Below are 18,487 nucleotides of genomic sequence, written 5' to 3' on the forward strand. Positions count from 1 at the left end.
GTTGCTTGAAAATTTCAAAAGTGGCCTATTTTCTTGACTTTCCTATTGGACTGTGAGCTCCTAGAGGGTGATGCAGGGAGGGGGAGGTACCACGATGTTCACTGTGTTCTTAGCACTTTACACCATGCCAGCAACACAACAGGCCTCAATACTGTAAAAGCTGGTTGAACCGAATTGAGTGGAAATTTAATCTAACCCCTCTCAGAGAGATGAGATTTGGTGCTATTTTAAAAGATCTAGGAAGGAAATTCCAGTTTTTCTCACTCCCTTAGCTCATTATATTAGGTACTGAACCACATCCTACAGACTTGGCCCCTCTTTTGCCTTTGTTTTGCCATCAGGATTTGCTGAGAGTTAGTGTGTTCATGAAATCTTGCCACATTGGCTCCATTTTCTTACCTAAATATGTTTCTCATGTTATTCTTAAAAGCATTAGTGATCTTGTTGGGAGCCAAGTGGCTCAGTTCTGTTTCCTGCCCTTTGTTGATAAGATGTTTTTGGAGGAATGGATCAAAGTGGCTTGAAGCCACTGTCTTTGTTTTGCCTTCTGGTCTGCTGTGACCAAACCAAAGGATGGCAGCTGTGAGGATGTGCATTGTTGTACGACTCAGTTGTCAATCGGAAATTTGCATACTTGTTTTCCCTTTGTATATCACTGAATGGCTACCGTGTGCAAGAGGCTGTGCACTGTGCTTTCAGGAAATGAAGATGAATAAGGCGTGATTCTTGACACCAAAGAGCTGATTTTCTAGAAAAGGTGCTGTCATGCATACGTGACCACTATACAGGGAGATTAATGAGTGGAACTGGAGTCAGATAAAACACACTTGTTACTATGCGAAGAAGAATCCCTGTAGGTGCTGCCCCTGGTGTATACTGCTAATGATGTTATACTGCTAATGATGTTATAATATATGTGTTTTAAATGTCCTCATTTACAATTACCAAAGCAATAGATAACTGCTTTCACTAAGTTTTCCTGCAAATGACTCTTTTGGCTTTGTTTTAAAAGTTCCTTTAGGCTGGGTGCAGTGACTTATGCCTGCAATCCCAGCACTTTGGGAGTTCAAGGCAGAAGGATCATTTGAAACCTGGAGTTTGAGACCAGCCTGGGCAACATAGCAAGATCCTCTTTCTATTTAAATCTAAAAAAAAGAAGTTCCTTCAAATTTAAAACCATGTTAGTGATTTAATATTCTTATTAATCATTGCAACCTCAGCTCTGATTTGTGAATATTCTTTCAAATTCTACAATAAAAGTGTTTCAACGTATACATTGTTCTTATCTGTGGTACTCTGAGAACTTCAAATTCAATGGAGGAGCACGAGATAAGATGAATTTTATTTTAACTTGTCATCCATCTCCTCTTAGTTATTATTTAATTATTTATTTGGAATAACTCCTTTGTAGTATCATTTTGATATTGAATAGTGGAATTACCATGCTGGATGTGCTGTTTTGTGTAGCCATCTCTGTGTGTTGGGGGGCTGTGTTGGTCTTGACATTCCCAAGTGCAGATGATGTTGACATATGGTAGGTGGCTTGCAATTTAAGGTTAGTGATTGGGTAGACTCATTAAGTTTACATGGTAGGTCACAGATGGCCGTTTTCAGATGCTATAGGATGTTTATGCTGCATTCTCTTGGATTTTGAGGAACTTTTGAAATGCTTCTGTCAGTATTTTAAATGGTATTTTAACTTTGCAAAAGATACCAGTAAATGAATTAATGTATGTTGAAATACAGATAGTAATTTTGGAAGTTCTTGAGATGAGAGTAGATAGGGGAAGGAACAATTGCAATAATATATTTTGTTCTTCTTGGATGGACAAACAGCTGAAAAGAACTGGCACAGCCTGTGGAGTTGCCTGGCACCAGTTGGCGGGCTTGTGGCTGGCTTAAATTGGTACCCTTAGATAGAGAGACTGCTTTTCTGGACTAGTAACCCAAACTGAATATACTGCCAAGTCCCAAAGTTTTGAAACTAGAACATGGTCTGATAATTTGTTTCCTGGCCTTGGTACTTTGCAGATTGCCATAGTTCTTAGTAGTAGAATCCACCTGGGGCTAGTAAGAAGCGTAAGAAGCGGTAGAGTGAGGTGGCACCTGTCCTGGGCTACATCTGCATAGCAGGAGTGCTTATTTCTTTCTCAGGCCACAGAGGCAGAGGTGGTGCTTGGGATAGGTTACATCTCTGTGTCTCCCACCTCCAGGCAGAGTGAGCCCTCTGAGCAGTGCCATATGTTTTCCTCTCTGGCCTTTCAGACAGTCCAGTTTCACAGCAAGCTTGTCTTTTTCTTGTAAATCCTTAAGAAATAGCCAACCCATACTCTGGCATCTTGAATTTTTCTCAAATTCTCTAATGCCGCAGGCATAAAGGTCCAAGTCTCAAGATACCACGGGCCATGGTTTAGTCCACTGTTTCACTATTAAATAGCGAAGATGATCATCTTGTCAGTCCAACACAGCAGGTCCTCATGCCTGTGCCTTAGATCAGCCAGTTTTTGCTTTTTGGTGTATTATTTAGAACACTTCACTTCCTGGTACCAGTCTCTTACTAGGTAAAATGCTTTTTGTTGCAAATAATAGAAAATCCAACTCAAACAGCTTAGACAATAAAGAGAACTAATTGGCTTACATCACTGAAAACTTGAGAGATGGGAGCAAGCTTCAAGTGCAGTTTCATCTGGAGGTTTGGGATGTCATCAAGGCTCCAGTACTAATAATTCTAGGTAATTTTCTTTTTCTCTTTTTTTCTTTTGAGACAGGGTCTCACTCTGTTGCCCAGGCTGGAGTGCAGTGGTGCGATCTCAGCTCACTGCAACCTCCACTTCCCGGGTTTAAGCAATTCTCCTGCCTCAACCTCCTCCTGAGTAGCTGGGATTACAGGGGTGCGCCACTACTGCCCGGCTAATTTTTGTATTTTTAGTAGAGACAGGGTTTCACCATGTTGGCCAGGCTGATCTCAAACTCCTGACCTCAAATGATCCACTCGCCTCGGCCTCCCAAAGTGTTGGGATTACAGGTGTGAGCCACCGCGCCTGGCCAATTCCAGGTAATTTTCTTGCCCTGTCCTCCTCCATGTGTCATCTTCCTCTTCCTACCAACCCTCCTCATGAAAGTAGAGATGGCTGCAGTAGTTCCAAATGTCACGTCTGCAAGTCATGCCATCCAGAGACAGAGAACCTTTGGTCCTAGTATTCGAAGCCACAGTCTCAAGCTCAGTCACATGTCCAGCCTTGAATCAGTTATACTGGCTAGAAGATGAGAATATGTTGATTGACTTAGCCTAGATCACACGTTCATTTTTGGTACCCAGAACAGCATGGATTCGTTGTGAGGGCTCTTGGAAGGGAGGAGGTAGATCTATAACAGTATATGTCCAACAAAAAGTATGCCCAGTGCTCTACATACATTCTCATTTAATTCTCCCTAGAGCCCCATGCGAATTCTTCTAATGGTTTATGGAAATGTGGAGTTAGCAAGTGGTTCTGAAACTTGTGCCCATGGTAAGCACATAGCTCCTTCAGAGAAAAAAACAAATGGATCCTTTTGGTGGAGCAAATACATGAACTAATTTCATTGAGATGTCAAAGTGAACCAAACCAAGGCTAGAGATGGTGGTCACAATACCAGAAACCACCATAAGAAGATATGGAAATACCCCCACACCATTTCCTTAGTGTCCTATTTTTACCTTGAGAATGAGGTAGGCTGTCACTGGATCTTCTCCCAGTGTCCCTAAATGCTAAAAAGATAAACAAAACAAAGCAAAACTGTTTGCATGACTCAGTGACTCTTGGTGTCACCTTTTCAGTGTGGCTTGCTTTATTGTATTTTGGTTTGCAAAATACAATTTTCAGAGGTCTTCACTTTTTACCAGTCACCTGTAACTCAGCATTTCTTTTGCACTCTGTTCCTCTTTGGATTAGAAAGTTGGGATGAGGTGTAAAAATTAGATATAAATTTGTAATTACCCGCTTCACCATCTTTTCCACATTGGAAAAGATGGTGAAGCGGGTAATTACAGAGAAAGATTGGCTGCTTAATTATTGTTACCTGCAGGGAAGCTGTGTTGTCTTTCTGCAGCTGTTCCTATAAATAGACTATATACAGGAATCCACCCCAGGGCAGAGTTCCTCTTTGCTTAATTTAAATTGCTGGTTTGAGGTAGTTATTTTTGAAACCCTTCTCAGGTTGACTTCCCCCTTAATCCCTAAGCCTTCTTCCCTCATCTGCCAAATTATATGTAATGCATGGCAGCTTGAGTGCTTTTGGCATTACATGGAGCCTGAGAACTTGAACTTTGATTCAAATGTTAATTTATTGTGGACAAATTTATTGTGACAAATGGACCTCTCCCTGTGCAAGTCCTTCTGTGGACTCTGGCTCTGGCTCCACCATCTCTGTGGCTCCTGCTGCATTTCCATAGCATGGCACGTGCCTCCCACCCCCATCAGTTTTGTTCTGAAACAGAGCCCAGCCAACTCCAAAATATACAGAGCAATTCTTTGGGCCGACGTTGTTGAGTTTTAGTGATATCTGGGACTTTTCTTTCTTTCTTTCTTTTCTTTTTTTTTTTTTGAGACAGAGTCTCACTCTGTTACCCAGGCTGGATTACAGTGGTGCGATCTCGGCTCACTGCAAGCTCCGCCTCCTGGGTTCAAGCAATTCTCTGCCTCAGCCTCCCAAGTAGCTGGGATTACAGGCACTGCCACCATGCCCGGCTAATTTTTGTATTTTTAGTAGAGATGGGGGTTTCACCATCTTGGCCAGGCTGGTCTTGAACTCCTGACCTCATGATCCACCTGCCTCAGCCTCCCAAAGTGCTGGGATTACAGGTGTGAGCCACTGCACCTGGCCTATCTGGGACTTTTTGTTCCAGGTGTATTTGGCATAAAATTATAAAAAACATACAGTAACAAAAAAATTACTCTATTGCTTTTCTTTTTAGTGTTAAATAGTTCCTTATTTTATTTATGGGAGAACGTCTCATAAATTCATCTTAGTCTCTCTTTTTTGGCTTTTCATAGCCAAAAACTTGTTTTAATAGGATCAGTAAAAAAGGATATGTTTGTGGGTTTATATAAATTGCTTGTAATTAATAATAATGAATTTCTTAATTACTAGCCCTTCCCGCTTCTCTTTAAACCAGACCAACTAAATGTAGTTTCTGTTGCCTCTACAAGACCTACTGGATGTTCTAGACTAGAACTGGGGGACATTTGTTTAAGTTGCTGAGATTTCAGTAAGGACACCAACCTTTATAAGACATAGTGTGCCGGAGTGACTCCTTAATAGGAAGAATCAAATGTCCTTTCCACTCATTATCAGCAGCAGGTATATATGTAAGTATTTATTAGTATTCTGAAGTGTGACTGAGTATCAGCACACTGAAGTTACATAGAACTGGCTTCAACACTGGAAACATTTAGAGAGAATGGCCCAGAGAATTTAGTTTTACCATTTTACCATTTAGTTCTGGTAATATAAGGAAAAGTAATACAGACACAAGTGTGCACACAGACATATCCCACACACTCCTATGCTCAGAAATTTGAAAGATTTTTAGTACTCTTGACAGTGATCAGATTGGAAGCCTTGGGGATTAGCATTCTGCTGTTGGGTGGCACCATGCACATTAGTAGCAGGGTAGAATGCTGCCTTCGTAGCGTGCCTCTGTTTCCACTTGGTAGATTTTCACATTTTTCACATTGAGCCAAAGGGAAACTGTAGTATTTCTGGTCTGTTTACTGCATGTTAATTTGATTCTGCTGTTATGGTGGCATGTCTGTTGGTACAAGAATTAAGAACGTAGAGGCCACTTTTAGCAGGTTATGTTATACTGGCAGCCTGTGATTTACAAGTGGGTTGTGTTTTTTTCTTTATATGTCAGTACTGATTGTCTGGAATGAAATTTCCTCCCATAGATGCCATATTAGACGTGGTGATTGAGTTCTTTCACATCAAATGCAAAACATTTTTAAGTAGCCATAGCAAGGTTCGTAATCTCTGAGCTTCAATTTTCTTATCTTAAAGTGGGAATGACAATACCTACCTCATAGAGTTATTGTGAGGGTTAAATTAATGTAAAGTTCTTGGTATAGTGTCTGATATGTGGCAAGTAAACAACAAATGTTAACAGCATCATTTTTTTATCATCTTCGAGGAAGCAGGTTCATATAGTCTGACACTGGTACACAAGGGCTGAGGGAAAGTGGGGGTGGGTTAGGTCCGCCCCCCCCCCCCCACACCCCGAGTTTTGTGACTCTCTGCTGGGGAGAAGACCATGGCTTTCTAGTGGCTTTTTCTGTAGGTGGACTTTACCAGGGAGGATGGACTGGGAAGGAGGTTGATTTGTGGCAGCAGGTTGGCAAGTGGGGCAGCTGCAGCCAAGTCAGAGGCTCCTGATGTAGTTCATAGGGAGGAGAGGTTATGACATTTTTTAAGGCTAGTGAGAGTCATTTGGAACTACCAGTGTTGGATTTCTGCAGTAGTGCCAAGAACCTATTTGAAATTATTTTGCTCATTTAAATTGATGCCTTTCCCTCTCTCCTGCAGCTGGAGACCATGGCCAAAATGGAGGTGAAAACCTCACTTCTGGACAATATGATTGGAGTTGGGGATATGGTTCTTTTAGAACCTCTCAATGAGGAGACCTTCATCAACAACCTCAAAAAGCGCTTTGACCACAGTGAAATATACGTAAGTACACACGAAGGTCATCTGTAGTGTTTAGACTTTGTATTTTGTGCCAGAGAACTGTCTTTTCTTCCTCAGACTCTTCTTTCTTTTTTCTGTCTGTTTGAGTCCAGCGGTATTTGCTTATACCCTCAGAAAGAGTTGAGTTTTTACTGATTTAGCATGAGTAATGTGGATTAAACAAGTCAGTCTGCTTTCTATGATCAACTGTGTGCAAGTATTGTAGTGGATGTTGGGGGCATTCTAAAGCAAGCAGAATACTGCTCTCTGAGGAATTTGGAAGGAATTTTGAAATCCATAGGCATCTTCTTGGATACCTTCATAAGATTAACAAACTCTAATCAGGAAGAAGCTACTCATTGAAATGCAAGGCAGTAAACTGTCAAAAAAGACATGAACTTTCTCGACATTTGTAGTTAGTAGGAACAGGAGCAGATTATCAGATAAGAATATGTGCTTGGTCCCTGAAGATTTGGCTGTAGTCATGTCCTGTTGTACAAAAGTCTAATGCCATATACATAAACAGAAGCATAAATATATATATGCTATAATATGAGAAAATTTCCTGTTGTGAAAAGTCTTTATAAAGGATTTCACAGGGTCAAGTTCTCTAAATATTTTAAAAACATGAATAAAAAATACATTTATATGCAGCTTTTCTGCAGTTTGCATAAAGCATCTGTAGAAGTAAAGGTGTACTGTTAACTAAACCAAAGAAATGAGGCATTGATTCCCTGTACCTGCAGCTGAGAAGGAAACAGAATGTTTTGGATGGGAGTAGTTTTAGTGGACTCTGCCTCACTTCCTGAGTTCTCTTTCCTCCTTTTTAAAATGTGCATCTGTGCATGGAGAAGAACTGGATTATTGGGCATGCTTAATATTTTTCTGTTTATCATTCTAGGGAGGAAGTATAAATAAATAAAAGAGATAATACAGTGATACAAGTAGGATCAGTTATAACTTTTGTGGAACTAATATATTTTGTAAAATTATATGCAAATTATCAGCTATATTATTGTATGTCATAGATAGCTCTCTTTTCTAGATAGCCAACTCTCTTCATCTGTTGGAGCCGCGATACCAAAATACCATAAACTAGGTGGCTTATAAACAACAGAAATTTGTTTCTCAACAGTTCTAGAGTCTGGGAAGTCCACGGTGAAGGGGCTGGCATATTCAGTGTCTGGTGAGGACCTGCTCTCTGGCTCATAGATGGCACCTTCTCACTGTGTCCTCACATGGTGGAAGAGGAATACTCCTTCATGAGGGCACTAATCCCATTCATGAGAGCTCTGTCCTTATGACCTAGTCACCTCTCAAAGCCCCACCTGCTAGAACCATCACACTGGTGACTAGCTTTCAATATATAAACTTTAGGGAGATAGAAACATTGAGACCACAGCACCAAACATGTTTCAAGGATGATTTTGAGTAGTTTATTTATGAGATAGTAGTCATCATCTAGGAATTGACCTTTTCATCTCACTTTGTATTGGTGGAGGTGGGGGAAGGTTGATGGTAACATGAGGCCTGTGAATACTGCTTCTGGAGTCTTAATTGGATAACTGGATACTAAACTGAAGTGTGTTTACAGTTCAGAGATGCAATTATTTAAAGTGCTGATCCAAATGGAAAAGGTATAAAACGCTGCTGCAGAGCAGGGGTGGTATTGTTTGGCTTGGCAATGCCGCCTGGTGTCACCTTCCCTCCAAGTGTAGCAGTTCTGCTTTCAGGTTGGAAAGCTGAGGGTTCTGCAGCTTTAATTGAAAGTATGGTCTGATATCAAATAAAAGACAGACTTTAAACATTGGTCTTTGAGATGGAGATAGGCAGAATCAATTATATTGTAACTAACGTTACCGATCATTTTTCTTTTTGGCTCTGAGAAGCACAATTCACTTTTAAATGAATTGAAAATAAGATGGAGAGTAGAACATTACGTGCATTCAAATACCTGATTTGTTGTGGCCACTAAAAATAAAACAATCACCCTTTTAACAAAATGCCAAGTGTTAACATTCATGAGTCTTTAGCAGGCGAAATGTCTGGATTTCAGCTCTATGTAATTTTATTTTCTAAACGTCCTTTGTGGTTGTAAAACAAAAGCAGAAAATTGATTTTAGCTTCCAGATATTCATATCAGTTAATGTTTTTCATGATAATTCAGGGCTACTGTTTCCATGAGATGTGTGCCTTCGTTTTGTAACTTCAAACATCTCATGTTGGAGGGCTGGGCATTCTCTATTATAAGTGAAACAAGAGATTGTAAATACTTTTGTAAAAGATGTGTATGGGGGTTTACGAATATGTACATATGTTTGTATGTATTTGTATGTACAGAGAGACAGGCATGTTACTTTCGGGTACCATAGTGGGGTGGGTTGGGATAGGGCATGGGGACAGGGAAGGTTACTCTTTTAGACCTCTGTATTGTAGGACTTACGTCAAGCATATATTGCTTTTGTAATTAAAAAAAAGCTGCATGATAAATTTGATTACCACACTCTCCAGCCCCACATGCCATGTATTCTTCCCTGGGGAAATCTATTTCTGGCTCTTATTCTGATAATACTCCTGCTTTGCTTTTGTTCATGGGTTGCTGCAAAATTGTCTAGCTTGATGCCCAAGGCTAAGTTAATATGACATGCAACATTTTACTGTCTTCTGCTTCACTCTGTTTTTCAATTCTTTCCAAGAAAATGAAGATGCAGTTAAAAAAAAAAAAAAAACATCTTTTAAGGTCTTATAGCTTCATTTTATATTATAAAAATGGGTGACTCTCTAGGGATGATCCATCATGTGAGCATATTGAACGGTAATTTGTATGTTCAGAACTATGTCTGATAAGGGGGCCAGTGAACAGAAAGACCCTTGCCCCAGACTTTTGAACTCTGGATGCACCCATAGCCTCAGCAATCTCCTATGTGAACCAGCTCTAAATCGGGGGTTTCAGTTCTAACATCCTGCCATCCATCTCCTCTTCTCCTCCCTCCCCTAACGTATTTAGAAATGAAAAATAGTCTGTACCTTCCCAGAGCTCTCATGAGGGATTGCTTTGCCCCTGGGTGTGAGTTACGACTCTCTAGAACATTCACAACCCCTAGTGATCCTCTGGATCTGCAGCAGCTGACCCTGGAAGCAGACTCCCTTGTCATCCTGTCTTACTAAACCTGAAGCTCCGGGTAGAACGAGGCATTCTGGAGTTAGTTGGAAATGTCAGGTTGTGTTAGAATGTGCTTTTTGCAAGTAACCATCACACCCACATTTATTCACCTGAAAATCCAGAAGTCATTCTGCTTTCAGAATTGGTTTGATTTAGTGGCTCACTGGTATCACTAAGGACTTTGTGACTTACTGTCTGCTTTGCCTTCCTTGGCTGTTTCTTCGTTCTGAGGCTTCATAGCAGCAAACCAGCTGCAGCGTTCCAGGCTTTGCATTCCCACGTCGCGCTGGCTAGAAGAAGAGGCAGTGCTTCTCTTCTGGCATTCCAAGTCAGAGTCCTGAGATTTACCTTGCTTAGGCTGCCGGAGTCACACTCCCTTCTCAAACCGTTGACTGTGGCCTGGAGATGGCATGACCTGAGCGACTTAAGAAAATGATGTTTAAGATTGGAGTTGAACCAGATTTTTCCAAAGTAGATAGGCTGTATGTGAGGGGGTGGGTTCCCAACCAAATGTATCTGTTCACACACTAAGAAGAGAAAAGGGGCAATGGATGCCAAGGAGCCCGCTCACTGTGAACTCCTCACCGGTTTGGTAGGGAGTTCTGTAATGAAGTGGCTTTTTTGATGTTGATGTCATGTTAAAGGATGTGTCCGTGGGAAGCATTGGTCACTTGAGTGCTAGGCTTCAAGTGCGCCCAATGGCTTGCTTCTCAGACTTTTCTGCTGGTGAACTTCTAATGGCAGAGAAGAGTAAACAGCTTCCCCCAGGAACTCTGGAGCATGGTTGAAGTCCTGCTTCAGGGAAATTTTGCTGAAATGTTTACTTTCAAATGTAATTCAAAGCTTTATTCTGTTCTCTAGTGCAGATGGGTTGTTTTGAACTAATATACCCCTTGTAACCCTTTGAGTAAGTTGCATGCTCCAGAAATATCTGTTCTTCACTTTGAGGTGGGTTGACACACTTGTTTAAATAGCACTGGATTGGTTCATAGCCATCTGTGGCCTGGTTGAGTCTCTAAATCTGGGACAGTGGCAGATATTGACGTGGTCTTCGCAGTTAGGGCTTTGGGCTATTCAGTTGGAGATGGAGGAGGATCAGGTGAGATGAGATGGGGGAAATGCTGAAGTGATGGTGCAACACACAGGGTCAGAGACTCTATTTGCTCTTTATTCCTCCATCTTGGCGGAGTGTGGTTCAAGCTGGGCCCAGCTGCAAGACATGCAGTTTGGTCTGGCAGGCTCCGTGGGGTCAATGGCTGGGAAATGCTGGTCGTGACATTCCCGAGCACTGCTTTTCTGTTTGCTTTCTGTCCTTTGTCAGACCTTCTTCTGGCCTCCCCTCCCCCATCCCCAGGCCAGATGGATGGTAGCAAGATTTCATGTGGACTTTTATTGTGATGTAGGAGATGGCAGAGCTGAGATCCGGCCAGACATGTTCTGTTTTTAGGGTGACTGGTCAGGACTGTGGTTCTATTCAGGAATAGGAAAGCTACAATTTAGGCAAGAACAAGGCCCAGTACAAATTTGGAAACCAGAGAACCAAGGTGTCTGTTCTCTGACGAGAAGTATATTTGGTGCTGACCAGTAAATTTAGTTTGTTTTCTATCTGAATTGTAAGGTTGGGGATTATCTAGATACAGGGGCCTGAGTTAGTCTAATTTTTGGATCTTATGTTAAATGTAGTTGTAAGAGTGACTACTTTAAAAGTATAGGAAAAGTTGTCTTAAGTTTTAGAGTTAATACTAGAACTAGGATTCCCAGAAGGATGAGATTATATACTTTTATGAAAGATACTCAAGATATAAGTACTGTATATTTGATTTAAAATATTGTAAAGTTAATGAAAACAATACTGATTAACACATTTATTTGAAGTTTCAAAACCATTTTTCATTTATACACATGAAAATCCCACCTCATGGGTGTAATCTCTATTCCTGGGAATTTGGCGTAGATGGAGTAGTAGTTTTCTCTTGCTACAAAACAAAGTGCACAAACTTAGCAACTTAGAATAACATACGTATATTATCTTGCTATTCCTGGGGTCAGGAGTTGGGGCCTGGCTTAGCTGAGTCCTTTATTCAGGATTTTCCCAGCTGTAGTCAAGGTTTCAGCAGGGCTGCGATCTTATCTGAGGCTTGAACCTTTTGCAGGCTCATGGTGGTGTTTTGGTGGAGAGCAGGGCTGGAGTTCAGACAACCACCTGAGTGTTATTCCTGCTACTCACCCCTGTTCTTCAAGTTGTATTCTTTATAAAATTTTCCTTTAAAGGTTTTTTAAATTACAAAATAACATGCTTTTGGAGAAAAAAATTTCAAATAGTACAGCCAGACATATCATAAAAATGTAGTTTTCTTCCTTCAGTACCACAGGCCCATTCCCACCGTGAACAGTAATTAATAGAATGATGTGTAATCTTCAAGATTATGTTGGGTGATTAAAAACTAATTTTCTTGTTCTAGAATTGGAAGTAGGAGGAGGTTCTCTTTTATCTAGACGGGAAGACCTTTACCCAGGTAATCCAGACCCAACAGAGTTTGCGTGGAAGAAGAGCAATCTTTAACGCCACCTCCAATCCCACTTAGATGAGGTAGGGAAGGAAGGAGGAGGGATCCCAGCCCTGTTAACATGAAATGCCTGGACTTGGTTGTATGTGAGTGGTGTACCATCAGTAGTGCTCAGCTTACTCTGGTCGCTGCAAAGGTAGACCATTAAGGTAAACATTGAGAACAAATTGTGTGTGCCTTCCAGAGTGTAGCTTTGGTGTTTGAAATGGAGACACAGCTTTAGAAGCCTAGATAAAGCTGTTGAAAAACAGCAAATCATGAGGGTGAAGGGAAATGTTGTGTCTAATTTCTGAGCACCGTCTATCTCTTGGACAGTCATTTTTGCTAACAACTTGCCAGCTTCAACCCATGCAAACTTTCCTACAACCTTTGGTGTTTGGAAAATTTCTTCCTCTTAGAATTTTCAAAGTTGACACATATTTGTTGCTTACCAAACTTAGTTTTTTCATCATGGAGGCACTGTATAGGGCTTGAAATATTTGTATAATACTTACAGTGCATTAACTTAAATATTCTGGTTGAGGCTAAACCTAAGGTTTGATTTGGAAGAAATTAAGGCCTGACATCAGATCTTTTGGAAGCAGTATGGTAGCACTAAGAAGCAAAAACTTGACGTCTAGTCCTGGCCCTGCCACTTAGTGAGACCTGAGACAAGTTAACTCCTTGGAGACTGTTTTCTTATTGGTTGGTAAAATGATAAATGATAACAAAGGACATTTTTGATTTCCTTATTGGTACCAGCTGCTGTTCTAAGCACTTTACATGTGTTATTCATTTAATTTTCACTAGAGTCCTATGTACTATAGGTTTTTAAATTATCTTCATTTTACATATGAAGAAACCGAGGCTCATAAAGGCTAAGTAACTGTCCACGGTCACACAGCGAGTAGGTGATGGAGCTGAAGCTCACACCCAGGAAGTTCAGCTGCAGAGTCCATGCTCTTAATGATAGTCCTGCTGACTTTCCATGGTTGCTGTGAGCATCAAAGGATACTACTGATACAAAAGCTCTTTCAATTTTCAAAATAATTGGGTATGATACTGAAGAATGTGTAGGTTTGGAATGAGGCAATCTGAAAATGACCTGGACAAATAATCGAAATGATAATCAGTATTCCTGCGTTGTGTTGAGCTGCTCAACAGTGCAGTGACATGAAGCAGCGTGACATAGAGCAAGGACATTCATTTCTAAAGTCATAGGTGATCATTACATGCTGCTCTCAAGTCAAAGGAAAAGTGATAGCAGCCATGACAATGATTTTTCCCCACTGTGGAAGGTGGGAGAAGATACTGGGAGGAGAGTATATTTCATCATGTTCACAGGATGGCAGGTAACTGACAGCTGCACATGGCCCTTCACCTTTATGAGCACAAGAGAGAGGAGGAAGAGGAAGCAGTTCAGCACAGGGGACACATAGCCAGTTAATTCTGTGGCCAGTTCAATTGTCCCCTCTACACATGCATCTGTGTCTGTTGTATATCCATAGTGCAGAAAAATTTTAATAATCCTAATTTCTAAAGAGAGGGCTATTTTGTTGTTCAAATTCTGCTTTGGAAGGAGTGGAGGGTGAAATGACATGGCACACTGGGAAAGGTGTGAGCTTTTGGCTGACAGACCTGTTTGAACCTTGGTGACTTACAGTCACTGTGACCACTGTAAGGAATAGAGGTTCTGTCACCCATAAAATGGTCATCATGGTACTTATCTTTTTGAGTTGTGGTGGGGATTAAGGGACATCTTGGTCCAGTGCCTATCACATGATGGAAGTGGAGTGCATGGTAGATGCCCCGACTGTCTGAAAAACTTGGAAATCCAGAATCACTTTTTTTTTGAGGTTTCAGACATTGATGTTTCTTTTTTTTTTTGAGACAGAGTCTAGCTCTGTACCCCAGGCTGGAGTACAGTGGCACCATCTTGGCTCATTACAGCCTCCGTCTCCTGGGTTCAAACGGTTCTTCTGCCTCAGCCTCCTGAGTAGCTGGGATTACAGGCACATGCCGCCACAGCCGGCTAATTTTTTGTACTTTTAGTACAAACAGTGTTTCACCATTTTGGCCAGGCTGGTCTTGAACTCCTGGCCTCAAGTGATCCGCCAGCCTCGGCCTCCCAAAGTGCTGGGATTATAGGTGTAAGCCACCAAGCCTAGCCAAGACCCTGATATTTTCATTAGTTAGGTTCTTTCTCTTCTCCCCTTCCCTGCCTACTTCTTTCCCTCTTTCTGTATTCCTTTCATAGCAGTTCCTGTGTTTCATAGCAGATTCATTTTTGTTACATTACTACTTTCAATTAACCATAGAAATGTTATTTTAAAGACATGTTGCAAATATTATCCCTTTAACACAGGACCACAGGACCAGGCTGTTAAGAGAGTTTTATTAAGTCTGGAGAATGGTATATATTTGGAAAATACTTGTCGACACAGTTTGTCTCAACGAAGATATGGCAGTATTGTATTATCCTGCTGTAAAATAAAAGACTGCCTGAGGTGATATTTTTAGCCAGTATTTCAGCGTGGCATTGAACTCACATATAGTTCTTTAATTCATAGTCTGAAATAACTGGCTGCAGCCCGAGAACAAGAGTATAATATGATGGTAGTGTAGGCACGTCTTGGACTAGGCAGCAGAGACTGTGCCTGACAAACTTGCGGCCACCATCGGCAGCCATGCTTTGTGGGACATCCTGGCCTCTGAATGAGTTCCTGACCCAAGGCCAGTGATTTAAGGCACAGCTTAGATAAAAGGATGAGCAAGGCTAGATTCTTTCCTCAAACTTTGAATTGAGAAATACTGAAAAAATAAAATATCAGTGGGATCAAGATGCTGAGGGTGATGAAGTTGAGAGGAGGACATGCTAGGCCACAGGCAAACAGAAGCTATGAATAAGAGGCTTTGAAGTGGACAGCCGATGGAGTAGAAAGTGAGGGAACCAGCTCACGGCAGGCATGAAAGAAACAAGGGGGGAAGCAGAGACATGGGCAGGGGCGAGGCTCATTGATACCTGAACTGGAGAGGAAATCTTCACAAACTTGGGTTGGTTCATAGAGCCGTCCTGGACCCATAATCACCCTCAGGTCCCGGATTTGTTGTAGCTTGGGATAGTTGTCAGGGGTTCCTAGGTGAGTTCATTAATATAGGAAATGGACCTGGATGCCAAGCAGCTGAAAGAGCCTGACCAAGTCACTGTTCTCCGTCCTATTGTCATAGTCTTTGATGCAGAGCTTTGGGATGAAATTCTGCTTCTGCCACTGATTTAGAAACTTTGGGCAAGTTATTTAAAACCTTCTAATGTTTCCAGTTCTGTTCCCCTGTAAAATTAGGCTATTAACATCCATTTTATGTGTCTGTTGCATATGCATCACAAATATGTTTCTGAGACTGGAGACATGAGATGCATAGACTGAATTACATTTTTTAAAAATATAAGGCCCAGATAGACACCTAAGTCTGTTATTCACCTTATACTTGTAATTTTTACTTAGGCATTTTGCACAGTTTTGAACTATGTCTAAAAAACAGCCAAAGCGTTTGGTAGACCATACTGTGTCTTTAAAAAAAAAAAAGACCGAGGCCGTCTGCAAGGAAATTTGGGAAATCTTACAGATGTCTAATTAAAAACACCATGGCATATGACATCTTAATGTCTTGTGATCAAATTCCCAGGGTCTGAGACCCAGGAAGGAAGTAGATTCCTCATATTGGAGTGAATAGCATGTTGTCATTTTTGAGGATTCCCACTGGTTTGTCTTGTATAGTCATTCTCTTAGTATCCTAGACTTTTAATATTAGTTTTATTAAGACATACCTTATGTGCTTATCTGAAAACTCATCAATTTCCTGTATACAAAGACCATTTTGGGTTGGGCGCCATGGCTAATGCCTGTAATCCCAGCACTTTGGGAGTCTGAGGCGGGCCGATTGCTTTAGTCAAGGAGTTCGAGACCAGCCTGGGCAACATGATGAAACCCCGTCTCTACCAAAAATACAAAACTTAGCCAGGAATGGTGGCGTGTACCTGTGGTCCCAGGTATTCAGGAGGCTGAGGTGGGAGGATGGCTTGAACCTGGGGATTGGGGCTGCAGTGAGCCAGGATCGCACCACTGCCCTCCAACCTGAGTGACAGAGCTAGACCCTGTCTCAAAACACAAAACAAAACAAAACAGACCATTTTGTAAAAGTTTTCAAGACGCTGGTATGGTAGGACTCATTAATGAATTTAGCCATGGTATTAACATATTTTATATAGACTTTCAAGTCCTGATTTGGCTCTTTACAGTAGCCAATAGATTCCAGTAGAGCCCAGCTAAATTTCTATAATTATAATAGGTAATATTTATGGAATGCTTGCTGTGTGTCAGGTGCTGTGTTTGATGTTTTGACACACAACCTCATTTAATCCTCAGAATTAGATGACGGAGGAGCTAGTATGCTTCTTCTTGTAAAGATGAGGAAACTCAGGCCAGGCACGGTGGCTCACGCCTGCAATCCCAGCAAGTTGAGAGGCCGAGGCAGGCGGATCACCTGAGGTCAGGAGTTCAAGACTAGCCTGGCCAACATGGTGAAACCACCTCTCTACCAAAAATACAAAAAAATTAGCTTGGCATGGTGGCGGGCACCTGTAATCCCAGCTACTCGGGAGGCTGAGGCAGGAGAATTGCTTTAACCAGGGAGGTGGAGGTTGCAGTGAGCGGAGATCGCGCCATTGTACTCCAGCCTGGGCAACAAGAGTGAAACTCCATCTCAAAAAAAAAAAAGATGAGGAAACTGGGATGTGGAAAAGTTAAATAATGTGCCCACGTTCACACAAAACTAGAGAATTTTGCCAGCTAATTTGGAGCCAAGGCTTACACAATATTTCAAATACATTGAAGAATTATTATTACGAAATGGCCTAGGTAGAATCTGAGTAAAGAGCTTAAATACTCAGGTATTATTATGAAATGGCCTAGGTAGAATCTGAGTAAAGAGCTTAGGTCAGAATGATGTGGGTTCAAATCCCATCAGTTTCATCATCTAAGCCCCTCATCCCCCACTGACTTTTCACTTCAAAACCGATTTTGGACTCAAGCTCAGGCTCCTTACGTGAAGTTCAAAGGCTCTCTACAGTTTGATCTCAGTCTTTTTTTTTTTTTTTCCTGGCATTAGCAAGAATTTTTTATTTCAGTCGTAATTACTCAGGGGATGTCTTTGTTTTAGGGAAGCTGTTCCATTCTCTGTCTTCGGTATGTGTTTGGGTAGGCCTTTGTGCCTCTGTCTGTGTTTTAATCTGTATTGTAGCATGTGTCAGAATTCTTTTCCTTTTTAAGGCTGAACAATGTTCCATTGTATGTGTCTACATTTTATTTATCTATTCATCTGTCGCTGGACACTTGGGTTACTTCCTCCTCTTGGGTATGGTGAATAATGCCGCTACAAACATGGGTGTGCAGATATCTGTTTGAGTCCCTGGCAAATTGTCCTTAAAAAAATATATTTTGAAGAAGATAGCTTAGAAAAAAAAAAAGAAGAAAGAAAGGTGGTGGCTGGGCGGCATTCAGCTATCACCTGAAACCTAACATGTCACCCTTTGGGGGAACTTTGCCCAAATCATGCTCATCTTTTTAGACCGCTCAAGCTGTCTGTCTTCTCTGGAGCTTTCTTGGCCCTCTGCAGTTCATAGTGACCTTTCTTCATCTAACCCTGGAGCACTCATTAGACAGTAAGATAATCAGACTAATGGCTCATTTAGCCAAGAATCACATCCTGTTTCATCTGTTTTAATGTCTAGAGTAGTTAACTCTTAAATTTTATGTTTTTCTATCTAAAAGACTCACTTCCTAAGCTATGTTATAAACTCCCCAGGCACACAGACACTGGGAGATTTGTATCTTTCCTACCATGCCCAGCATGATGTTTTGCATAAAGTTAGCCCTTAATAAATTTGTTGCTTGCGTGTAAAATGGTTTGTAGCGTAAAATCACTCTATCAATCAGTGCGACTGTGCAGCCTTGTGATGGGTTATTCTTACCTGAATCCTGGCCCATCCTGGATTTGAACTATAGATTGGTGCAAAAGC

At 41.3% G+C, this 18,487-nt stretch overlaps 1 protein-coding gene across 7 annotated transcripts in view; it reads left to right on the top strand.

Moving 5' to 3' along the window:
* Positions 1-18,487, top strand: part of MYO1B (myosin IB) — a 186,327-nt gene that overhangs the window by 25,122 nt on the left and 142,718 nt on the right. For all 7 annotated transcript variants that reach the window (XM_063644835.1, XM_055290064.2, XM_055290066.2 and 4 more), the window contains exon 2: positions 6,562-6,705. In XM_063644835.1, the coding sequence (XP_063500905.1) occupies positions 6,571-6,705 (135 nt within the window). In that variant the 5' untranslated portion in view covers positions 6,562-6,570. The remainder of the gene's footprint in view (positions 1-6,561; positions 6,706-18,487) is intronic.

This window comes from Symphalangus syndactylus, chromosome 8, assembly GCF_028878055.3.
Source record: "Symphalangus syndactylus isolate Jambi chromosome 8, NHGRI_mSymSyn1-v2.1_pri, whole genome shotgun sequence".
In the NCBI taxonomy this organism is placed as follows: Eukaryota; Metazoa; Chordata; class Mammalia; order Primates; family Hylobatidae; genus Symphalangus; species Symphalangus syndactylus.